Source organism: Brachycentrus maculatus, unplaced genomic scaffold (genome assembly GCF_059751285.1).
Source record: "Brachycentrus maculatus isolate JH-2025_06_01 unplaced genomic scaffold, ASM5975128v1 h1tg000057l, whole genome shotgun sequence".
Lineage (NCBI taxonomy): Eukaryota > Metazoa > Arthropoda > Insecta > Trichoptera > Brachycentridae > Brachycentrus > Brachycentrus maculatus.
In genome coordinates this window covers 2,183,145-2,207,371 of record NW_028280811.1, presented here as the reverse complement: position 1 = coordinate 2,207,371, position 24,227 = coordinate 2,183,145, and the positions used below count along the sequence as shown (strand labels likewise).

At 28.2% G+C, this 24,227-nt stretch overlaps 1 protein-coding gene across 1 annotated transcript in view; it reads left to right on the top strand.

The window, feature by feature from the left end:
- Positions 1–5,732: 5,732 nt before the first annotated feature.
- The window catches only part of LOC148311769 (limbic system-associated membrane protein-like), a 74,608-nt gene continuing 56,113 nt past the window's right edge, over positions 5,733–24,227 (top strand). The window contains exon 1 of the mRNA XM_088278443.1: positions 5,733–6,086. Within this exon, the coding sequence (XP_088134569.1) occupies positions 6,085–6,086 (2 nt within the window). The 5' untranslated portion in view covers positions 5,733–6,084. The remainder of the gene's footprint in view (positions 6,087–24,227) is intronic.

The window sequence follows — 24,227 nt, the reverse complement described above, 5'->3', positions numbered from 1 at the left end:
ATTTTGTGAACAAGTATTAGGACACACTCAAAATGTTGTAAAGAATTAGATATTTAAAAAAAATGCACATTCGACTATCCGATAGTGAGTACAAATTATAACATAATATTTACTGGTACCACTACTGAGTCTTATATCTGCAACCAGAGGCGCAAAGAGCACTCCATCGATTTGTTGTCATGCTAATTTGATCGTTTATCATATGAAGACAAGTCTTGCGTTTCGGGTAATAGTCCAAGATAAAAAGTACTAAATAAATATACAGTTACAAAACATTCGTATTTATTTGAACCCTCTGATAATCAAACATGTGATAATTTAACAAATTGAACTTTTAAGTTATGTTCATAATTTTGTGCATTTTTTATTGGCAATATTTGATTAATTGTTAAACAAAATAGGGGAATGAGGAGTGAGTTTGATTTGACTATCGTATAAAAAAATGTCATTTTAATATAGAGGGCAAGGTATTGTAATATATTTTATTAAAATCCTAATGAAATGGCCAAAAACAAGATGGCGAATTTTAAAGGATACCGTATTTAAAAAACCTAAAGTATCATAAAAACGCAGTTTGGTAATTGAACATAAGTAACGAATTTACAATTATTCAAAAAATATACAGGTTAATAATGAGGTGAGAGAAAAGACATATATTTTTTAAATGTAAATTGTACTTTTCATTAATTAAGAAATATGAGAAATGATCCATGGTAAATTGAATAAGGACTACATGGACAGATATAACAGAGCTTGAAGGACTGTTGGACATTTGAGAGTAGTTTATCAACAATGGCACGTGGAGCTAATCAATACTTGCTTTGAAGGGATAAACAACTATAGTCCGAAGTTTAAACAGTAGAAGCCCTAAGAGTGAACATATAGAATCCCGAAAAGCTGGTCATGGTCGAACCGCAAGCCCAGAAACTTATCGACTAATTCTCAGGTCAACATCACATAAAATCACCATAGTCCTTTGGGGTCAAATAATGGAGGCCTAAAGGACTTATCAATTTTGGCTCAAAGAGTCAACTTAGTGTGCAAAAAAGATAAAACTGATAGTATATACGCCACACATATCGTTAACGTTATATCATTACGTGATATTATTTATTCACACTTTATTTTACCAAGTTTAAAAAAATACAGCGCAGGATGTAAATAAAGTGTTACAAATCTATATTTCCCTTTGTGGCAATATGTTTTAATTATAGAAATTAATCCGGTTTGAATATTCAAATAGCCAATTGTGTTCATCTGTCTACGTAAGGAATAGTGTAACACTAGTACCCAGTTGCTATGCAAAGTGAGTCAGAAAGCTTCAAGTTATGTAGCTGGCTTGCCAACTACAAAGCAGTATTAAATACATTCTTAAATGTTATAGAAAATTTTACCATAGTAGAGTTAAATTACACTTTTCACTTAAAATATGGATAATATAAAATATAAAGTCATCAGTTTATTTTAATTTTGAAATTTATATTTGTTGTTTTGTTATTTTAAAATATTGTGTCGTAGCATCCTTACTAGTATCTGCTGACAGGCCTCTAAGAAGAAAAAAATGTTCACATCACGTATTTGATAAATTAAACAAAATAAATATATTAACTCACAACAACAACAAAATATTTGATGTACCTAAAATCTAAGGATTTTTTGTTCATACGTTTCACTCAAAGCTGAGAACTTTTAATAACACAATACATTTTTTTTTCTTCAAAATGACGGTGAACACTTTTTAAAACTAAGATTAAAATTGATATTTCAACAGATCCATAGATGTTATTGAGATACAAATACGGAAATCTGATCACTTGTCGAATTTGTATCCAGTTTTAAGATACTGAATAACGTTCGCCGTTTTAACCATGATTGATAAATTTATGAATATTGCATTTTCGATTATATTGATTTAATAAATTTATAATACGCTTAATAAAGATACTAAAATAACTTATGTCATTTCATTATTCAATTAAAAAAATAACATCAGAAATAATGAGGATTTTATTAACAGCATTAGGTTTTCAAAACCTTAATCGTGTTTTAACGATACAAACATTTTATTTTGTTTTTGTCGATATTTTTTTCCACAAAAAATTAAAACGTGCTACATTTGTATCATTTTATATCTAATAATAATAATTTGAGGTTTGTATACTTGTCGTTATTAATTGTGGTTTTAAACATAATAGTGTGGGAGTATGCTCAAGTATTTTCAGGTAGAACTGGGTGCCTATTGGCAAATTTCACGAGTAGTTCCATGTCCGCATGTTTGAATGGTTTGCCGAATTTCGGGGAAAAGTTTTGATACGAATCGTAAGATTTACGCCTGACGTGAGGTTGTTTTTTGGAAATGGCGTCGAAATACTTGTTTATTTGAAGATTAAAATCAAGTAATAATCCAAGGGCACGCATCTAGTTGCGGCGGTGGAGCCACGTTTATTGGTTGTAATAAATTCGAGTATACTACATCAAAAAGCAATAGCTTTTATTTTACGAGAAAATTCAGTTCATAATTCTTTTCATTGTATTTCCTTTCTACAACACTAATCACTACGTCTGGAACTAACAAAATTATATTTGTTTATGGTTAATTTACTACTGTTTGCGAAACATAATTTTTTTTGTGCATTCTAGTTTCTGTTAAAAAAGATAGCCAAAATAAGACGTTCAAAGGGTAACGATCACAAAATCATAAAACATTTATTGACCGATTCCCACCATCATAAATTTGAGTAAGAAAGAATTTTAAAAGTATCGTCATATTTATTTTAAGAACATGTAAAATAATGTGATTTTAAATTAATTTTTAGTTTGCATTAAATATAATAAAAACTAACTGAATTGAAATGAAAAATAAATAATGAAAAATAGTATTAATAATTTAAATATAAGTTTCTAGTAACTATTATAATTTTTTTCATTTAAATTTTACTTAGTAATTACTAATATTTGAAAAAAAATATTATGACACGTGCAATCAACGACATCATCAAAACATGTACAATAAAATATCATAAAGAATGCCTTAAGTTCATTTAAATGAATTTAAGGTACAAAATTATTTGTTTCACTATGTATGTATGTAAAACATGACACTAACCGCAGGATCACAACTCGACTGAATACTACTTAGAAATTTATGTTTAAGTGAAAGAGTTTTTTTCACCGATTAACTCCGTTTATGACCAGGCGGCTGGAACGGAGTCAAGTTGCAAGTAAAGACTAGGTGTATTTAACCACCCCTACTTGTAAATGATATCCATTACCCCTAGTATATAAGTACATAGTATATCAAAATAATCCGCGATAGCAGATTAAGGGTGGACTGTGAGCTTGTAAATGTACAGTTGGGGGTTAACACCGTCATTAACGTCACTGGGACCTATTGCTGGTTACCTACAAGGGATGGGCAATAGATAACGGGATTACAAGGAAGTAGATAACATGTATTTGGATTAGGTTCATCGGCTCCATCTCCATTATATTATATCAACCCTTATTAAAAGGGAAGGCGGCATAATGACGTATCTATTTTATATTTATTTCGTACTTCATATACCCAGCCACGAGTTGCTACCGCTCACTCAAGTTGAATATACAGGAAGGAAAATATACTGCGCAAATTTCCGATATGTTCAAGCAGCTGTATTTTTATTTAAAAAAATGATATATTAAAAAAACCTTTTTGATTGCTGAAGGTATAAGGTATTGTGAAATTTATTTCATCTAGTTTATATTTTTCAGACGTATTTAACAATAATTTATTCTTCACATCAAAATGAAATACTTTGTAGTGTTTAAAATATTCTGATTATTCAAATCAGATAATTCCAGAAAATTCAAAGTTCATCGTTTAACCGAATTTCTTTCCAAGAATTGTGTTTTGATGTAGCTTTTATGCAAGAACTTATTTGATAAGAAAGCACAAAATAATGACTTAAAGAACGTGCATAGTTTGCGTGATTAAAATTTAGATATTCTTTCACAAAATTTCCATAATTAAAGAGGTGAGAAAAAAGCTAACTTTAAAACATCAAAAATGTTTCGTTTTACTCATACTTACATGCGTCTAATTGTACGCCTATGTTAGAAGCTATGAATAATTTACATATAACTAAAATTAAGCCACGTTATGTTTAAATGTATAACGAAGACATTTACATGAAATGTAGCATTTTTTTAAATTAAATTTTGTTTTTGATTGTATGTTTTATTTCTGTTCTAAGAATAATGCCTAATGACGTTTTATGGTATATTTAATACGTTTTTCATGTTTAAATTTATAGTTATTTTCCCCTTCAAATTGATCCGTATACCATAAAGTTCATTAAAATATTCGATTCACAATCTAAAATGAAAGATGTGGTTACCTCTTACATAATCTAATATGTAAGAGGTAACCATTTGCGAATCCAAATCATCAATGTTTGACAATTGTGTTTTTAATCTTATTTCTTTATACCCGAATAATAAAAAGTGTTTTTTTTTTACCTTAAAAAAATACTACAATTGACAGCGAACTTTTCTTGGTCATTTCGCATTGATTTTTTTTCTAGACCTATGGATATTATGACATTACACTTTTGGAAACGATCCATAATTGAATAAAAAATATGTTTTTATTCAATTACTTATTTCTGATGTGTAAAGTATCAAGTTATTTTACATTTTTATTCAAAAGATATTTTTTTCCGTCACGGCCAAGAAAGTGAAATCAATTCATTTTAATTCATAAACAAAAATAATGAAAAGGAAATCAAGGAAAAAAATAATGAAAAGAACATTTTCAATTTTTACGTTTCAAATTTTGATTGCAGATTTTTTCATAAAATACCTATGTGTTTGTGTATTAAGAGCTGAAAATAATTTTATTAAAAAGTTTTTTAGTATTATTAAAAGTCGTAACGATTTCCATTAGGAACTGAAATTGTTTTCAAATCATTTATCATACGGCCACATAAAAATGATTTGAAAGTAACCACGATATATGACCATAAAACTTTTAAAATTGAATAATTTATTTTACACAATAACAGTGACAGGTAAAAGCTTACGACGTTGATAATTTATAGGATAATAATAATAAAATGGACATTTATTGTTCACATTGATGTACTGGCAGTAATCACTGTAAAATTATTACATCCCTTGTTTTAATGTAGAACATTCAACCTTAACCGGAATTTACAACTTCATAACTGAAAGTATAAAAAAGGGTAATTTATTTTACGCTCTAGTAAAATACAAAACAAACGGATGTAAATGTCACAGAACATTCGAAAACCAATTGCCACGGGACAGTTCGATACTTTACTGCCGGGTGTAATGTTAAACCGCCCCTATATACACTTATACACCCGACAAACACATCATAAAGAAACTGAAGTAAAAAAAAATTCGAGAAAAGTTGACATTAAAAATACATCCTTCAAAGTGTACAGAAAAATATAATCACCGAGCTATAAATTACGCAATCAAATAAAAAAATACCTTTAAGAATTCTATCGTGTTCAGATGTCGAACGCTCTTTTATCCATTTTGACGAAGAGCCTCATTAAATTTTCTATTTTAATATGGACGGTGCCTTCAAGAAGGAAGCAGTGAGAGAAATTACGTCAGCAAAGGGAAGCTGGCTCGGGTGTTTCCGACGCCCATCGGAAGTGTTCGGCCCGGACACCCCAATAAGGCGGCGAAACCAGTTAGCTTCGAGTTGCGCCCGGGTGAAGTCGTCGAGGTAGCGTTCATTCGAAACCTTATCAATTTTAAACTGTCAAAAAAATATGTGGATAAAATAAAAGATGTTTTAAAAATCATAGAATACCGATGGATTGCTTTGTTCAAAGGAAGTGTGCATATGTGAAAGTTAGATAGGAAAAGCATTTGTTCGTTTTGTGAATTGAGAAAGAAAGAATAAACATTTAAAGAAGATATGCGTTTGTTTTGGTGACAAATCATCAAGTATTTGTATGTCAGTGGCGAATAAACAAAGTTATGGTCAAATATGTGAGACTTGTTGAAGAACTTTGTGAATTTAAAAACTATGTGATTTTTCCGTGTTTCACTCAGTAAAAACGAAAAATGTAAGTACTACCAGCATATTTAATAAAAATCAAAAACTTTTATTGAAAAATAATTTGAAATAAATTAACAAAACATATTAATTTCTCGCATGAATCATGAATACAATTGGTCATTATAAAAATTGTCATTTTTCGTGATTGTACTGTCCGATATTTACTTTCAAATATTATTACATAAAAAATACAGTTAATTAATTTTTCATTTCTGTTTGACTTTTTTGTAAAACTCATTATTTTTCTCCGTAGGTAAAATTAGTTTTTCAGTTGTGTGTGGATATAAAGAAGTTAATAGAATAGGATAGCACGAAAGCGTTAAGTAAATTTTATAAAAAAGGGTGAAGTTTCATTAAAATAATTATACAGTTTAGGTATTAAGCTTTATTTTTTTTCCAAAAATTTTTTTTTTTTAAATGTTAAATGTTTAATAAGAGACTAAAATAAATCAAATTAAAGTTATGTGATGTTATATAATCCTAGTCTGATAACGCGTTACATTTAAATTTTTTTAATAAAAGTTTTAGGTTGCCGAAAATCGTTGCCCCTTTGAATGGTATAAATGGCGTTTTCGCCATTTTTCTTTCGATATGTAGCTATTAAGTAATTATCAATCGAAAACATTGTAACGTTCGATCAAAGTATTTTATGCATAACTGCCTTTATTGGTTCAAGTCTCTAAAGCAGTTTAATGAATCACATGAAATATACTTTTTTAAAGCCAATACCAGCGATTATTTTCATGTGTTGAAAATATAAAAAGGACATAAAAACTGGTTACATGAATTCAAGTTTACATTTGTCACAAATCAGACCTGCAAGTTTCGCAATTAAGCTTCTACTGACGCCTGACGCATATCTTAATGAAATGTACGCTATTTTATTAAAGTGCTATTAGTAAAATGTGTATTGATGATAATAATTTAAAAGATGAATTTGATTTTATTGGGTGAAAAACTAAAGACCTCACTTTGGATGTCAATTCAAATATGCAAATTGTTTTTGACTGCATTCTTCTTCTTTTGATCCTTATCTGCGCTCAATGGCAAATAAAGTACTGCATCTCGTCGATGCAGTATTATCTAGTTCTTTAACTAGTCCCGCGCTTCCGATACCAGTCCAGGATGATATAAAATAAATTTTGGAGAGAAAAATCTATCGTATTTATGTCGATCCCTCTGAAAATCAATCCCGGGACCTCCAGTACGGTAGCCAAATATACACCATGGAAGAAAACTGAATTATGCTAGCCAATTTGTAATGAATGTCATTTATTAGTAGCAAATATAACAATATGACAGAAATTGGTGGAAAATATTTTTTCTACAGATTTTAAAAGTTGAACAGTTTAAACGAATGGTGAATTATTGTTTTATTTACCAAAAATATCAATAAAAAAGTTATTTAACAAAAAACAAAACTAAATAAGATAAAGGAATTAAAGCATAAATAAGATGGATTTTTCCGAAATGCATTGTGAGAATGCCAATCGCTTGTAATATAGCATCAACCTCTAGGGTTTCGTGAAGGTCGTTAACATTTATCTTTGAGTTTTACTCACAACTTGGATAACTGGTCGAACCCAAGATGAATTACCCAGCCACCGAAGAGCTACAGAGCATTACTCGGAACCATATATCGTTCGTGATATTGCGAGACGAGTAACTCACCCAATTTACTTACTAAATCCACGTCTGCTTTCTATTTGGAACAAATGGAATCCAAAAACTGTCTTGAGATTCCTCCGTCGACTGCCAACCCTTTTCTGTCTCGACAAAATATTATTGCGACGGTACATTTGGTGAGTAAGTAAAGTCGTACAATGATTTCCACGCGCAAAGTAGATATCAGGGAAGATACATATTACTCTTTGATGTTAGAGTGTAGACCCAGGTATTTTTGATTATTTAAAATGAATATTTTCATTTGGATAGTTTTCTGTTGGTATATTTGTAAAGGGTTTTGTATTTATACTTTTATGGAGTTCATAAAAATCAATAATTGTAGTTTTATACGATTTTTTATGTAGGTAGTTATTTGTGTTTATTATTAAGAATACTGATGGTATAATAATTGGTTATAGAGTTGCGAAGTAAACAGTAAAATGTTTTAGAAAATATGTGTATCTAAGAAAATATCTTTAGAGTAAAAGTACCTAAGATTTTTTTACAATACAATACACCGCCCACACCATGTTTGTATATATATATATATATATATATATATATATATATATATATATATATATATATATATATATATATATATATATATATATATATATATATATATATATATATATATATATATATATATATATATATATAATATATATATATATATATATATAAATATATACATATATATATATATATATATATATATATATATATATATATATATATATATATATATATATATATATATATATATATATATATATATATATATATATATATATATATATATATATATATATATATATATATATATATATATATATATATATATATATATATATATATATATATATATATATATATATATATATATATATATATATATATATATATATATATTTATATATATATATATATATATATATATATACATATATATATGTATATATTTATTTATTTATATTCATTCAACCGCATGGGGTTATTAGGTAGGTATATATGTATCTAAAGCGCAAATACTTTGGTAATTATTCCTTGCCTATCATGGTGTCAAAGTAAAAATAACTCAAATTAATAAGAAAAGTTACTTCCTAATTTCAAATGTATTATGAAATATGAGTAGGATGAAGATTTGTTTTGAGTTTTGCCAATACTGTAGATGTGATAGTTTACTTTTTGGTATGGAAATACATGTATTTAAAAAATATATTTTAGTTTAGAAATCAAATATGTTACCTGTTACCTGGGAGTCTTTTTTTTTCGTAATAGCATTTAAGAAGTGAATTTCGATGGACAAAAAATGTTAATCTGACATAAAAAAGGGTTATAAATATTTAAGCGCGGAAATTAATAAGAATAAAATTTATCTAAGGATTCCGAAAAATAACTTAGACACGGGAAATATGAAAGAAACTTTCCATAAAACAATTAAAGTGGGGATTATTTATAACGAATGTCTGTTCTTACTGCCAATCATTCATCAAATTAAATTACCATAATACTAGCGTGTCACGATTCTTTGTCACGAAAATTTTAACAATTAATATTTGAAACACGCAATGCCGAAAATGATAATGGAAAAATAGAAAACCGGCATTATCAAAATCGCTGGTCAAGAAAACGTTGTCATACAAATAATTTATTATTAATAATTATATAAGGCGCTGCAATATAAATAAAATAAAATAAATATAATAAACCATAGTTGGGCAGGCGATCGATCGATACTGAGAATAATGTCATGGGTTTGAGAGGTATTTGTGATATATTTTGTACGTATATCTAACGTTCCAGTCTTATCATTCTACCTGCGGAAAAGCCTTAGTGCCTTGCAAGTAACTCATTAAGGGGGTACTTGCTAACATATATTTAAGTACGCGACTGGTTTCCCGAGTAGCCACACGTGTCCTCGCATACAATTTTAAAAAATATATAAAAAATTGTAAAAAGTGAATTCTTTTTTAACTCCATACCTCAATGACTGTATTCTTTTCAATATATTTATTTCGAAAAAAAAACACAAAAAGGTGTTTTAAACAAAAATTCAATCCAGTTAAATGTTACTAGGGAGAAGTTAGTTGCGTGCTCTCGAATATCGCTCCTTAATAATGACAGCCACTGTGGCGTGGTTGGGTGGACGCTTGACTACGAAGCTGGCGTCGCGGGTTCGATTCCCGCCAATTGTAAAATAAATTTACGAAAGAATTTTTTTAGTTAGTTTTAACAAAACAATCCTTTTTTATATATTTATTTTGACGCGTTCAGTTTAAATCGAATGAAATTAAGTAGCGTGATAAAATAATAATACAAATTACATTTAAGAAATGGATTTCTGTACGTAAATTTAATATTTGGGTGAATCTGGAACCGTTCATCGACAATTTTTTTTAAACATTTATATTTGACGAAACCCGGTCACAGTTCTTAAAAAAAATAATCTGAAAAAAAACTTTATTTGTATAAAAGTATAAATTAAAACAACATCGTTTTTTAAACATTTTTATTTGTTTTCATCCGGTCACAGTTGTAATAAAATTAAAGTGAAAAAAGTGTAAATTTTTTATTTTATTATGTAAAATGCAGTCCACCTAGAAATGTCAATACAAAACTCAAATATAATATCATAATTGTTTGCTTTCTTATTACTTTATTTTCCATTCAACCAGACTGGGTCACAGAAACGCGTGACTGGGTTTAAAATAAATGTATTGTCAAGCGTTGTGTGTTTTCTAACGCACAAAATAAATTGAATATGTAAATAAGTTGATTTTAAATAATTATAACGAAGGTTTAAGGGTCCACTTTGCTCGCAAAGAGTAAACGTAATATTCTTAATGTCATTAGTTTTCAAAATTCAGCAAAGGGTAAAGGTTCAATGAAGGTTTTATGTAAGGCTAGCGATCCCATTCTACAAAGGGGCTTTAAAGGGAAGCCAAAACTTCTTTTATAACGGCGAATTCAGTGATGTGTGCAAACGAGAAACCGAAAGTACGTTTACCTATTTTCTATTAGCGTCGTATCGCACGATCGCAAATTTAAAAAATTAACAAAAATTTTTTTTTTTTTTTTATCGATTAAAAAGTGAATATTGAATCTGGGTATTTACAAGTTTAACGAATTTCATAGGCTGGTTTATGTGATCGCATTATCCGGGCTAGTTTTCGCATAATCTGTGATTGAGTTGGGTATGTTTTTTTTCCAATTAGTAGAGCCTTCCTTTACGTGCATACAGATATTTCACCTTTGTGAAATATCTGTATGCTATAAAAGAAGGATTGATTTGAATATTGATTCAATTTATTTGTATTTATTTTTATGATTGCTTTAAAGCTTCTGAAATTTTAATGGTACGGTGGTTAATTATGGTAAGAATGGTGAATGTAACGCGTTTATAAAGTGATCACTTAAACTAGTCTTAGGTCGTAGCCTCTGTAAATACCCAAACATCCATATTATTCTTCATTTATATTGAGTTGTCAATAATAATAAAAAATAAAGTGGAAAAAAATAAGCTTTTTAAACAATGGTTTGGGCACACTAAAAATATTTTTTTTTTTGACAATTTTTCGATAAAAGTAATATAAAATTCTAGTAAAAATTATTCTCAAGTTATAATGAAGGTTCATATTAATTAGTATGGGAGTTAAAAATCACACCACTCCTGGGAATTGAATATGGGACTTTTAGCACAGAAGCTAAACTTACTAACCTTACGGATACGAAATACAGTATTTTGTAATATATTACTAAATGATTTAACCTTTGAAGTTAACAAATCTATCATAGGGTAAGAACAATTTTATTTTAAGATTTTTTTTTATTAATTAATTTTAATATTTTAATGAAGAAGAAATATACTTGTTCGATCGAATATATTCTAATTATAATAAATAGTACTAAAACTTGTGGAAGACGATGTTTAATTCTTAATATACCTACTAATAAAATAAATTGATAAGCATGTATTTACGAATTTATTTGGGTAAACAAATTGATGTTTATTCTCATAAAAATATTTTCTCTTAATTGACGAAAATATAACGAACAATATGAACGTTTATTAAAAAAATACAAAGGATGAGAAAGATTTTGATTGCTTTTAAATTGATAAGGTCAATTTAGTTACAAAAGCGGAATCTCGAATAATTTTGATGTTTTGTTTTTCTAAAGATATCTGATCAAATAAACCACCAAAACGTTATACATGTCGTACGACCGGCATAAAGTAAATGTTGACGTTGGCTCTTACAGAACTCCTGGGGATCTGGACTTCTGGGAGATAAAATGTTTTTATTTACGTATCATATAATGAGGAAATTTAGTCCTGTGGAATTTATTCGACCCTTATCGCTTTGCTTTCGTTGTATGATATAATTTATATTTACGCAATTAAACCAATATGAAAAACGACTTATTTATCTCTCAGATTATATTTAATCATATTTTCCTCATCATATTACAATACAAAACTTTTAATTATAAAATGAGATAATCGTATAAAGCTCGACAAAGTAATTTTCAATGGTTCTAAAAATGGTTTGAGATGAGCAACGACAGTAAATAAAAGTAAGCACTACTAATTAAAAAAATACGAAATAGCGTATAGCAGAAAGGGAATTAGAGCACTCCGAATTACATACAAGCCTGTGTAAATTAGCCAAGTTCCTTAGAACTCGTACAAATCTAGACATCTAGAAAAATAAATAGTTTAAAGTTTTTTGAAAAAAACCTTGTTCGTTGAATTAAATAAATTGTTATTTTTACGACCCTATTGAACAAAATTTAATAAATACAATTTTAACAAAAATACTATAAAATAATGTAAATAACGCCGTTTTTCGAAAAATATATCCAATATTTTTTATCGTTCAAAAAAACCAGTTGGAATTAATCCATACATTATTTGACGCAATTATGAACTGTTTAAAATTTAATTTTCTAACGGACTCATTTAATTCCTACGGATTTAGATCTTATTTTTTGACAACTCATCAAAGATGAAGAAGAATATGGAAGTCTGGGCATTTACGGGGCTGACGACCGTCATAGGCTGGTTTAAGTGATCACTTTACACACGTGTAAAATGAAAATAACTCCTGTAATTGGAGATAATCCAGATTTGGTGAACAAGTATTTGGACATACTCAAAATGTTGTAAATAAATTATCTGGTCAAATTATAAGCTTAATAATAAAAATTAAAATGGTATTTTCTGGCGTTTCTCATGTGTGTGATTATAATCCAGGATTCAAACCTCTTATACTAATATAAGAGTTTCTGCTTAGAAAAAAGCTTTTTTACATCTCACCAATAGATGTCTCTAGTGAAGTTCTAGTGATTCAAGAACAAGGTTTCTATATACAGAAATTGGTTCATATATACAGAACTTCCAAGAATTTGAGTAGTGTGGTTGTCAATAATGGGTAGAATTGGTGAATGTTACACATGTGTAAAGTGATCACTTAAACCAGTCTATGACGGTCGTCAGCCCCGTAAATGCCCAGACTTCCATATTCTTCTTCACCTTTGATGAGATGTTAAAAAATAATATGAAAATAACTCCTGTAATTGGAGATAATCCTGATTTTGTGAACAAGTATTTGGACACACTCAAAATGTTGATTTAAATTAATTTAAAATTTTGGGAGTAAAAAATATTATAGTTATAAAAATGCAAGTAATATTTTAATACCGATATTATCTCATTTATGCATATTATCCTTCTTTTTCCTAACCCATCAAAGTCGCGAACCATATTTTATCGATTTATTTTTTATATCAATGGAATTTGAAAATAATTCTTTTAATGTAAAAAAGTTCTGGTTATTATGAATACTTTCATGCTGCTTTACCGTAGTAGCCTTTCTCAAGGAAACAAAATAGCACCCACTTACGGTAAACGGGGACACGCATCGTATTGTAATGTTTAATGACATGCAATCACAATTATTTTACTAGGTACGATTACTATGCATTAACCTCGACCTGCATTAATGGATATTCTTAATCAATTATTTAAAATGTTTTGAATATTTTTCCACAAATATTTTTACAAAGTAAAACGTAAATAATACAATTTTGCGTATTTAACAAAATTGAACTCAAAATATCTACGTGGGGTTGACAACATTCTATAAAATCTGTTAAATTTTGCCAAATGACCGTTCCCTATTTGTGTAAATATATATTTGATAGATTTGTAAGTCACGTAATTTGCATATCATTCAAACGTGGAAGGACGGATAGAATAGAAATCATAAAATATTTTCAACTATTGAGCTTAAATACTTTTTCTTGACCGGAATCCATTAAGCGCTGAATTTATCAACTTAAAGAGTCGAATAGTTGTGTGTACAAAATATGCTTTATGGAAAAACTTCATCAATCATGAAAATGAAACGTCATGCAAATAAAAAACCTCTAAGTTATATGTTTGTTCAAAAATTTGCCAAGTCCACCGTGTATCTCGTTTAGGTAACAGATCGATGAATTTATTATATAATAAAAGCGTATGGAAAAACCTCGAATGTGTTGTGACCGCTTATTGTATTTGTATCATGAAACGCCTGAAAAATCGGGTTATCAATATGATTACATTTCAAAGGGAATATCATTTATTATTATATGAATTTGCATTTTAAGGTATTCTAAATTCTGATATTAGAAATGATTAACTCATTATTTGAAAGGAAATATGTATAATTGATTGATGTGAGGTTTTATAATTTGATAAACATGTTAAGACAAGTGCCGTGACGTGGTAAGGGTCTACTCGACTGAGAAACTGGGTTTGATTCCCGTCGATTGCAAAATAAATTCAAATAAGATTTATTTTTAATTGGTCTGGGTATGTTGATGTGTTTTTCACATTTACCTTCCCTATCCCCTTGCATTCCTATCTGCAAACAGGCCTTTGACAAACAAAAGAGACTTTGCTGGTTATTCCTTTTTAAATAAATATGTATAACTTAATATTTTAAGCGATCAAACCGCAATAAATAAATATTAATCGTTTACATTTTATAAAATAACATATCTTTCTTTTTTCATGTTTTATCAAGAAATTCTAACAACACATTTTGATTGTATGTGTCAGGTTATATTGATGTTGAGCCTTTAATTTAAATATTTAATGTATGAAAAATATTTAAAATATGTATTTTTATATTTAAATCAATAATTTTGATTTAAATATAATAATCGTTATCAGTTTTACGTCTTATAAATGTCTCAGCTTGATGTGAAGCATTTTTGGTTTCATAAGATAAAAGATGAAGCATCTCAGAGCTTACGATCTAAAGATGTTCAAATTTCCATGTTCTTTCGACACTTTAATATTGTCCTCGGTATATTTAAAATTGTAGTATTATATAGAAAAAATAATTATTTTTATGTATATAATCCAGGAAGTCAAATCATGATTAATGTAATGTTAAAATGAGTTATTTCGTTTTGTGTAATCGGGTATTATTAAACTCGTTTCCGAATAAATATTGGCTATTTGCCTTTATAACAGTATCTGAAAAAGTATTAATACAATTTTCACAATAAAGATCTTACACGTGCCAGATGAACGAATGAAATAAAGAAGGAAATTTAAATTTGTCCTTTTTTATTATCAAATTCGATTAAAAATTAAATTACTCAGCGGTCGATTAAAATTTCCAATATCGCAGAGTTATACATATATATATATATATATATATATATATATATATATATATATATATATATATATATATATATATATATAAATATATACATATATATATATATATATATATATATATATATATATATATATATATATATATATATATATATATATATATATATATATATATATATATATATATATATATATATATATATATATATATATATATATATATATATATATATATATATATATATATATATATATATATATATATATATATATATATATATATATATATATATATATTTATATATATATATATATATATATATATATATATATATATATATATATATATATATATATATATATATATATATATATATATACATATATATATGTATATATTTATTTATTTATATTCATTCAACCGCATGGGGTTATTAGGTAGGTATATATGTATCTAAAGCGCAAATACTTTGGTAATTATTCCTTGCCTATCATGGTGTCAAAGTAAAAATAACTCAAATTAATAAGAAAAGTTACTTCCTAATTTCAAATGTATTATGAAATATGAGTAGGATGAAGATTTGTTTTGAGTTTTGCCAATACTGTAGATGTGATAGTTTACTTTTTGGTATGGAAATACATGTATTTAAAAAATATATTTTAGTTTAGAAATCAAATATGTTACCTGGGAGTCTTTTTTTTTCGTAATAGCATTTAAGAAGTGAATTTCGATGGACAAAAAATGTTAATCTGACATAAAAAAGGGTTATAAATATTTAAGCGCGGAAATTAATAAGAATAAAATTTATCTAAGGATTCCGAAAAATAACTTAGACACGGGAAATATGAAAGAAACTTTCCATAAAACAATTAAAGTGGGGATTATTTATAACGAATGTCTGTTCTTACTGCCAATCATTCATCAAATTAAATTACCATAATACTAGCGTGTCACGATTCTTTGTCACGAAAATTTTAACAATTAATATTTGAAACACGCAATGCCGAAAATGATAATGGAAAAATAGAAAACCGGCATTATCAAAATCGCTGGTCAAGAAAACGTTGTCATACAAATAATTTATTATTAATAATTATATAAGGCGCTGCAATATAAATAAAATAAAATAAATATAATAAACCATAGTTGGGCAGGCGATCGATACTGAGAATAATGTCATGGGTTTGAGAGGTATTTGTGATATATTTTGTACGTATATCTAACGTTCCAGTCTTATCATTCTACCTGCGGAAAAGCCTTAGTGCCTTGCAAGTAACTCATTAAGGGGGTACTTGCTAACATATATTTAAGTACGCGACTGGTTTCCCGAGTAGCCACACGTGTCCTCGCATACAATTTTAAAAAATATATAAAAAATTGTAAAAAGTGAATTCTTTTTTAACTCCATACCTCAATGACTGTATTCTTTTCAATATATTTATTTCGAAAAAAAAACACAAAAAGGTGTTTTAAACAAAAATTCAATCCAGTTAAATGTTACTAGGGAGAAGTTAGTTGCGTGCTCTCGAATATCGCTCCTTAATAATGACAGCCACTGTGGCGTGGTTGGGTGGACGCTTGACTACGAAGCTGGCGTCGCGGGTTCGATTCCCGCCAATTGTAAAATAAATTTACGAAAGAATTTTTTTAGTTAGTTTTAACAAAACAATCCTTTTTTATATATTTATTTTGACGCGTTCAGTTTAAATCGAATGAAATTAAGTAGCGTGATAAAATAATAATACAAATTACATTTAAGAAATGGATTTCTGTACGTAAATTTAATATTTGGGTGAATCTGGAACCGTTCATCGACAATTTTTTTTAAACATTTATATTTGACGAAACCCGGTCACAGTTCTTAAAAAAAATAATCTGAAAAAAAACTTTATTTGTATAAAAGTATAAATTAAAACAACATCGTTTTTTAAACATTTTTATTTGTTTTCATCCGGTCACAGTTGTAATAAAATTAAAGTGAAAAAAGTGTAAATTTTTTATTTTATTATGTAAAATGCAGTCCACCTAGAAATGTCAATACAAAACTCAAATATAATATCATAATTGTTTGCTTTCTTATTACTTTATTTTCCATTCAACCAGACTGGGTCACAGAAACGCGTGACTGGGTTTAAAATAAATGTATTGTCAAGCGTTGTGTGTTTTCTAACGCACAAAATAAATTGAATATGTAAATAAGTTGATTTTAAATAATTATAACGAAGGTTTAAGGGTCCACTTTGCTCGCAAAGAGTAAACGTAATATTCTTAATGTCATTAGTTTTCAAAATTCAGCAAAGGGTAAAGGTTCAATGAAGGTTTTATGTAAGGCTAGCGATCCCATTCTACAAAGGGGCTTTAAAGGGAAGCCAAAACTTCTTTTATAACGGCGAATTCAGTGATGTGTGCAAACGAGAAACCGAAAGTACGTTTACCTATTTTCTATTAGCGTCGTATCGCACGATCGCAAATTTAAAAAATTAACAAAAATTTTTTTTTTTTTTTTATCGATTAAAAAGTGAATATTGAATCTGGGTATTTACAAGTTTAACGAATTTCATAGGCTGGTTTATGTGATCGCATTATCCGGGCTAGTTTTCGCATAATCTGTGATTGAGTTGGGTATGTTTTTTTTCCAATTAGTAGAGCCTTCCTTTACGTGCATACAGATATTTCACCTTTGTGAAATATCTGTATGCTATAAAAGAAGGATTGATTTGAATATTGATTCAATTTATTTGTATTTATTTTTATGATTGCTTTAAAGCTTCTGAAATTTTAATGGTACGGTGGTTAATTATGGTAAGAATGGTGAATGTAACGCGTTTATAAAGTGATCACTTAAACTAGTCTTAGGTCGTAGCCTCTGTAAATACCCAAACATCCATATTATTCTTCATTTATATTGAGTTGTCAATAATAATAAAAAATAAAGTGGAAAAAAATAAGCTTTTTAAACAATGGTTTGGGCACACTAAAAATATTTTTTTTTTTGACAATTTTTCGATAAAAGTAATATAAAATTCTAGTAAAAATTATTCTCAAGTTATAATGAAGGTTCATATTAATTAGTATGGGAGTTAAAAATCACACCACTCCTGGGAATTGAATATGGGACTTTTAGCACAGAAGCTAAACTTACTAACCTTACGGATACGAAATACAGTATTTTGTAATATATTACTAAATGATTTAACCTTTGAAGTTAACAAATCTATCATAGGGTAAGAACAATTTTATTTTAAGATTTTTTTTTATTAATTAATTTTAATATTTTAATGAAGAAGAAATATACTTGTTCGATCGAATATATTCTAATTATAATAAATAGTACTAAAACTTGTGGAAGACGATGTTTAATTCTTAATATACCTACTAATAAAATAAATTGATAAGCATGTATTTACGAATTTATTTGGGTAAACAAATTGATGTTTATTCTCATAAAAATATTTTCTCTTAATTGACGAAAATATAACGAACAATATGAACGTTTATTAAAAAAATACAAAGGATGAGAAAGATTTTGATTGCTTTTAAATTGATAAGGTCAATTTAGTTACAAAAGCGGAATCTCGAATAATTTTGATGTTTTGTTTTTCTAAAGATATCTGATCAAATAAACCACCAAAACGTTATACATGTCGTACGACCGGCATAAAGTAAATGTTGACGTTGGCTCTTACAGAACTCCTGGGGATCTGGACTTCTGGGAGATAAAATGTTTTTATTTACGTATCATATAATGAGGAAATTTAGTCCTGTGGAATTTATTCGACCCTTATCGCTTTGCTTTCGTTGTATGATATAATTTATATTTACGCAATTAAACCAATATGAAAAACGACTTATTTATCTCTCAGATTATATTTAATCATATTTTCCTCATCATATTACAATACAAAACTTTTAATTATAAAATGAGATAATCGTATAAAGCTCGACAAAGTAATTTTCAATGGTTCTAAAAATGGTTTGAGATGAGCAACGACAGTAAATAAAAGTAAGCACTACTAATTAAAAAAATACGAAATAGCGTATAGCAGAAAGGGAATTAGAGCACTCCGAATTACATACAAGCCTGTGTAAATTAGCCAAGTTCCTTAGAACTCGTACAAATCTAGACATCTAGAAAAATAAATAGTTTAAAGTTTTTTGAAAAAAACCTTGTTCGTTGAATTAAATAAATTGTTATTTTTACGACCCTATTGAACAAAATTTAATAAATACAATTTTAACAAAAATACTATAAAATAATGTAAATAACGCCGTTTTTCGAAAAATATATCCAATATTTTTTATCGTTCAAAAAAACCAGTTGGAATTAATCCATACATTATTTGACGCAATTATGAACTGTTTAAAATTTAATTTTCTAACGGACTCATTTAATTCCTACGGATTTAGATCTTATTTTTTGACAACTCATCAAAGATGAAGAAGAATATGGAAGTCTGGGCATTTACGGGGCTGACGACCGTCATAGGCTGGTTTAAGTGATCACTTTACACACGTGTAAAATGAAAATAACTCCTGTAATTGGAGATAATCCAGATTTGGTGAACAAGTATTTGGACATACTCAAAATGTTGTAAATAAATTATCTGGTCAAATTATAAGCTTAATAATAAAAATTAAAATGGTATTTTCTGGCGTTTCTCATGTGTGTGATTATAATCCAGGATTCAAACCTCTTATACTAATATAAGAGTTTCTGCTTAGAAAAAAGCTTTTTTACATCTCACCAATAGATGTCTCTAGTGAAGTTCTAGTGATTCAAGAACAAGGTTTCTATATACAGAAATTGGTTCATATATACAGAACTTCCAAGAATTTGAGTAGTGTGGTTGTCAATAATGGGTAGAATTGGTGAATGTTACACATGTGTAAAGTGATCACTTAAACCAGTCTATGACGGTCGTCAGCCCCGTAAATGCCCAGACTTCCATATTCTTCTTCACCTTTGATGAGATGTTAAAAAATAATATGAAAATAACTCCTGTAATTGGAGATAATCCTGATTTTGTGAACAAGTATTTGGACACACTCAAAATGTTGATTTAAATTAATTTAAAATTTTGGGAGTAAAAAATATTATAGTTATAAAAATGCAAGTAATATTTTAATACCGATATTATCTCATTTATGCATATTATCCTTCTTTTTCCAAACCCATCAAAGTCGCGAACCATATTTTATCGATTTATTTTTTATATCAATGGAATTTGAAAATAATTCTTTTAATGTAAAAAAGTTCTGGTTATTATGAATACTTTCATGCTGCTTTACCGTAGTAGCCTTTCTCAAGGAAACAAAATAGCACCCACTTACGGTAAACGGGGACACGCATCGTATTGTAATGTTTAATGACATGCAATCACAATTATTTTACTAGGTACGATTACTATGCATTAACCTCGACCTGCATTAATGGATATTCTTAATCAATTATTTAAAATGTTTTGAATATTTTTCCACAAATATTTTTACAAAGTAAAACGTAAATAATACAATTTTGCGTATTTAACAAAATTGAACTCAAAATATCTACGTGGGGTTGACAACATTCTATAAAATCTGTTAAATTTTGCCAAATGACCGTTCCCTATTTGTGTAAATATATATTTGATAGATTTGTAAGTCACGTAATTTGCATATCATTCAAACGTGGAAGGACGGATAGAATAGAAATCATAAAATATTTTCAACTATTGAGCTTAAATACTTTTTCTTGACCGGAATCCATTAAGCGCTGAATTTATCAACTTAAAGAGTCGAATAGTTGTGTGTACAAAATATGCTTTATGGAAAAACTTCATCAATCATGAAAATGAAACGTCATGCAAATAAAAAACCTCTAAGTTATATGTTTGTTCAAAAATTTGCCAAGTCCACCGTGTATCTCGTTTAGGTAACAGATCGATGAATTTATTATATAATAAAAGCGTATGGAAAAACCTCGAATGTGTTGTGACCGCTTATTGTATTTGTATCATGAAACGCCTGAAAAATCGGGTTATCAATATGATTACATTTCAAAGGGAATATCATTTATTATTATATGAATTTGCATTTTAAGGTATTCTAAATTCTGATATTAGAAATGATTAACTCATTATTTGAAAGGAAATATGTATAATTGATTGATGTGAGGTTTTATAATTTGATAAACATGTTAAGACAAGTGCCGTGACGTGGTAAGGGTCTACTCGACTGAGAAACTGGGTTTGATTCCCGTCGATTGCAAAATAAATTCAAATAAGATTTATTTTTAATTGGTCTGGGTATGTTGATGTGTTTTTCACATTTACCTTCCCTATCCCCTTGCATTCCTATCTGCAAACAGGCCTTTGACAAACAAAAGAGACTTTGCTGGTTATTCCTTTTTAAATAAATATGTATAACTTAATATTTTAAGCGATCAAACCGCAATAAATAAATATTAATCGTTTACATTTTATAAAATAACATATCTTTCTTTTTTCATGTTTTATCAAGAAATTCTAACAACACATTTTGATTGTATGTGTCAGGTTATATTGATGTTGAGCCTTTAATTTAAATATTTAATGTATGAAAAATATTTAAAATATGTATTTTTATATTTAAATCAATAATTTTGATTTAAATATAATAATCGTTATCAGTTTTACGTCTTATAAATGTCTCAGCTTGATGTGAAGCATTTTTGGTTTCATAAGATAAAAGATGAAGCATCTCAGAGCTTACGATCTAAAGATGTTCAAATTTCCATGTTCTTTCGACACTTTAATATTGTCCTCGGTATATTTAAAATTGTAGTATTATATAGAAAAAATAATTATTTTTATGTATATAATCCAGGAAGTCAAATCATGATTAATGTAATGTTAAAATGAGTTATTTCGTTTTGTGTAATCGGGTATTATTAAACTCGTTTCCGAATAAATATTGGCTATTTGCCTTTATAACAGTATCTGAAAAAGTATTAATACAATTTTCACAATAAAGATCTTACACGTGCCAGATGAACGAATGAAATAAAGAAGGAAATTTAAATTTGTCCTTTTTTATTATCAAATTCGATTAAAAATTAAATTACTCAGCGGTCGATTAAAATTTCCAATATCGCAGAGTTACCAAAAACTACGTTTTTTTGGCATAAATGTTAAGTCATAATTAATATATCGGTCGCAATGTGCGTGACTAACGCGATAAAACCAAAAGTTTGGACCGGTTGATAGAATCAAATAAAAGCAAGATTGGAATTAGAATCGAAAATACCCTTATAAATTCATTTTATAGAAAGCGGAATCGTTCAAAGGTATCAATTAACGCAAGGGTAGGCCAGTCGTGAAACAGTAGTGATTACTACCCTGGCGACTGAAATGATTTGTTAGCGAGTTGTATGGAATACTTGGACCTCGAGCTTATGGGTTTCAGCGAGTAGATCGCGACATTCAGGTCGTATAAGTGATTATTTTCATCATTTCTCGGAATATCACAATCGGGTTTAGCGTTTGAAAATTATTAACGTTTTTTTATGGTACGAATATTGTAGATTACGTAATCATTAATAAATATCAGATTTCTTTTTAACCTTAACTGCGAGGAAAATGGCATTTTCTGTTTTCATAATTGCGCAATCGACCAGGCAAAATTAATTAAATTTACTTACATTTAATGTTTTTTTTTGTCTTTGAAAGCATACTTATTTCAAATCCCGCTATATTCCGGAAAATAATATGCCTTGTTATTTTTAACTTTTTATATGTGATGGTTAAATGAAAATTAAAATTCTGTAGTTATTTGATTGATTCAGAACTTCGTTGACATCAAAATGGTTTAAAAGGAAAGCATTTAAAAAAAAAATTAAAATCATTCTTAAAATATATATTTTTCGGGAGAATTATAGTCACATGAATTACTAACCAAATAATTTCATGGCATTCCTTATGCTGTCCTGCGATATGTTTTTTTGGAAATATTTACTTTACCATACCATTACTTCATAGAGTTACTCAAACTGCATTGAATTGCTGAAATATTTTTTTTACTTTGCACTCTTATTAAAACATTTCTTGCTGATTTCTCAACCATTTTTTCATAAAAAAAAACAATTTGTAAACCGTAGCAATCAAATCGTTTTTCATAAGCAAATAATATCAAAACATATTCTGAAATATTACTATGTGAACCAAATACGTACGAATCATGGATATTATGCAAATATTCAGAACAGAGATTAACAAAGGTAAAAAATAACAGATCGTTCATTCTAGTTTTAAATTTTGGGTTAAAAGTGTCCATTTTTGTTTTTCGCCACGGTTTGATTCGCCTTTTTAAAGCAAAAAATTGCTTGGACCTTAAAATAGCCAATGCGTGGCTACTTTACAAGAGAGTTGCGAAATATATACATCTTCCTGAGTCAGGCCACTTAGCATCAACAGATTTTCGTCTGGAGGTTCAAGCCAAAAAGCACAAAAGACCTGCTTAGCATGTCCCTACAAAAGCAGCCGGATTGGGCACTGGCTGTAATGGTCTCAAAAAAAATCAGGTGCAAATTTGCGAAATGCAAAGGTTTACCCACAATGTGTGTGAAATATGCGGAGTAGCTTTATGCTACACGAAAGCTAAGAATTGCTTCAGAAACTTCCACCTCTCATATTAAAGGCTACCAGCCTGTTATTATCATTATTTTGATATTTTTATTCAGCGTTGCCTCAAGGCAACACTCTCTATTTTTTATTTTTGTTTCATAATTAATAAAAAAATTGAAATTCCCGAAACACGTATTTTATTTCTGTCTTAAAAAAATT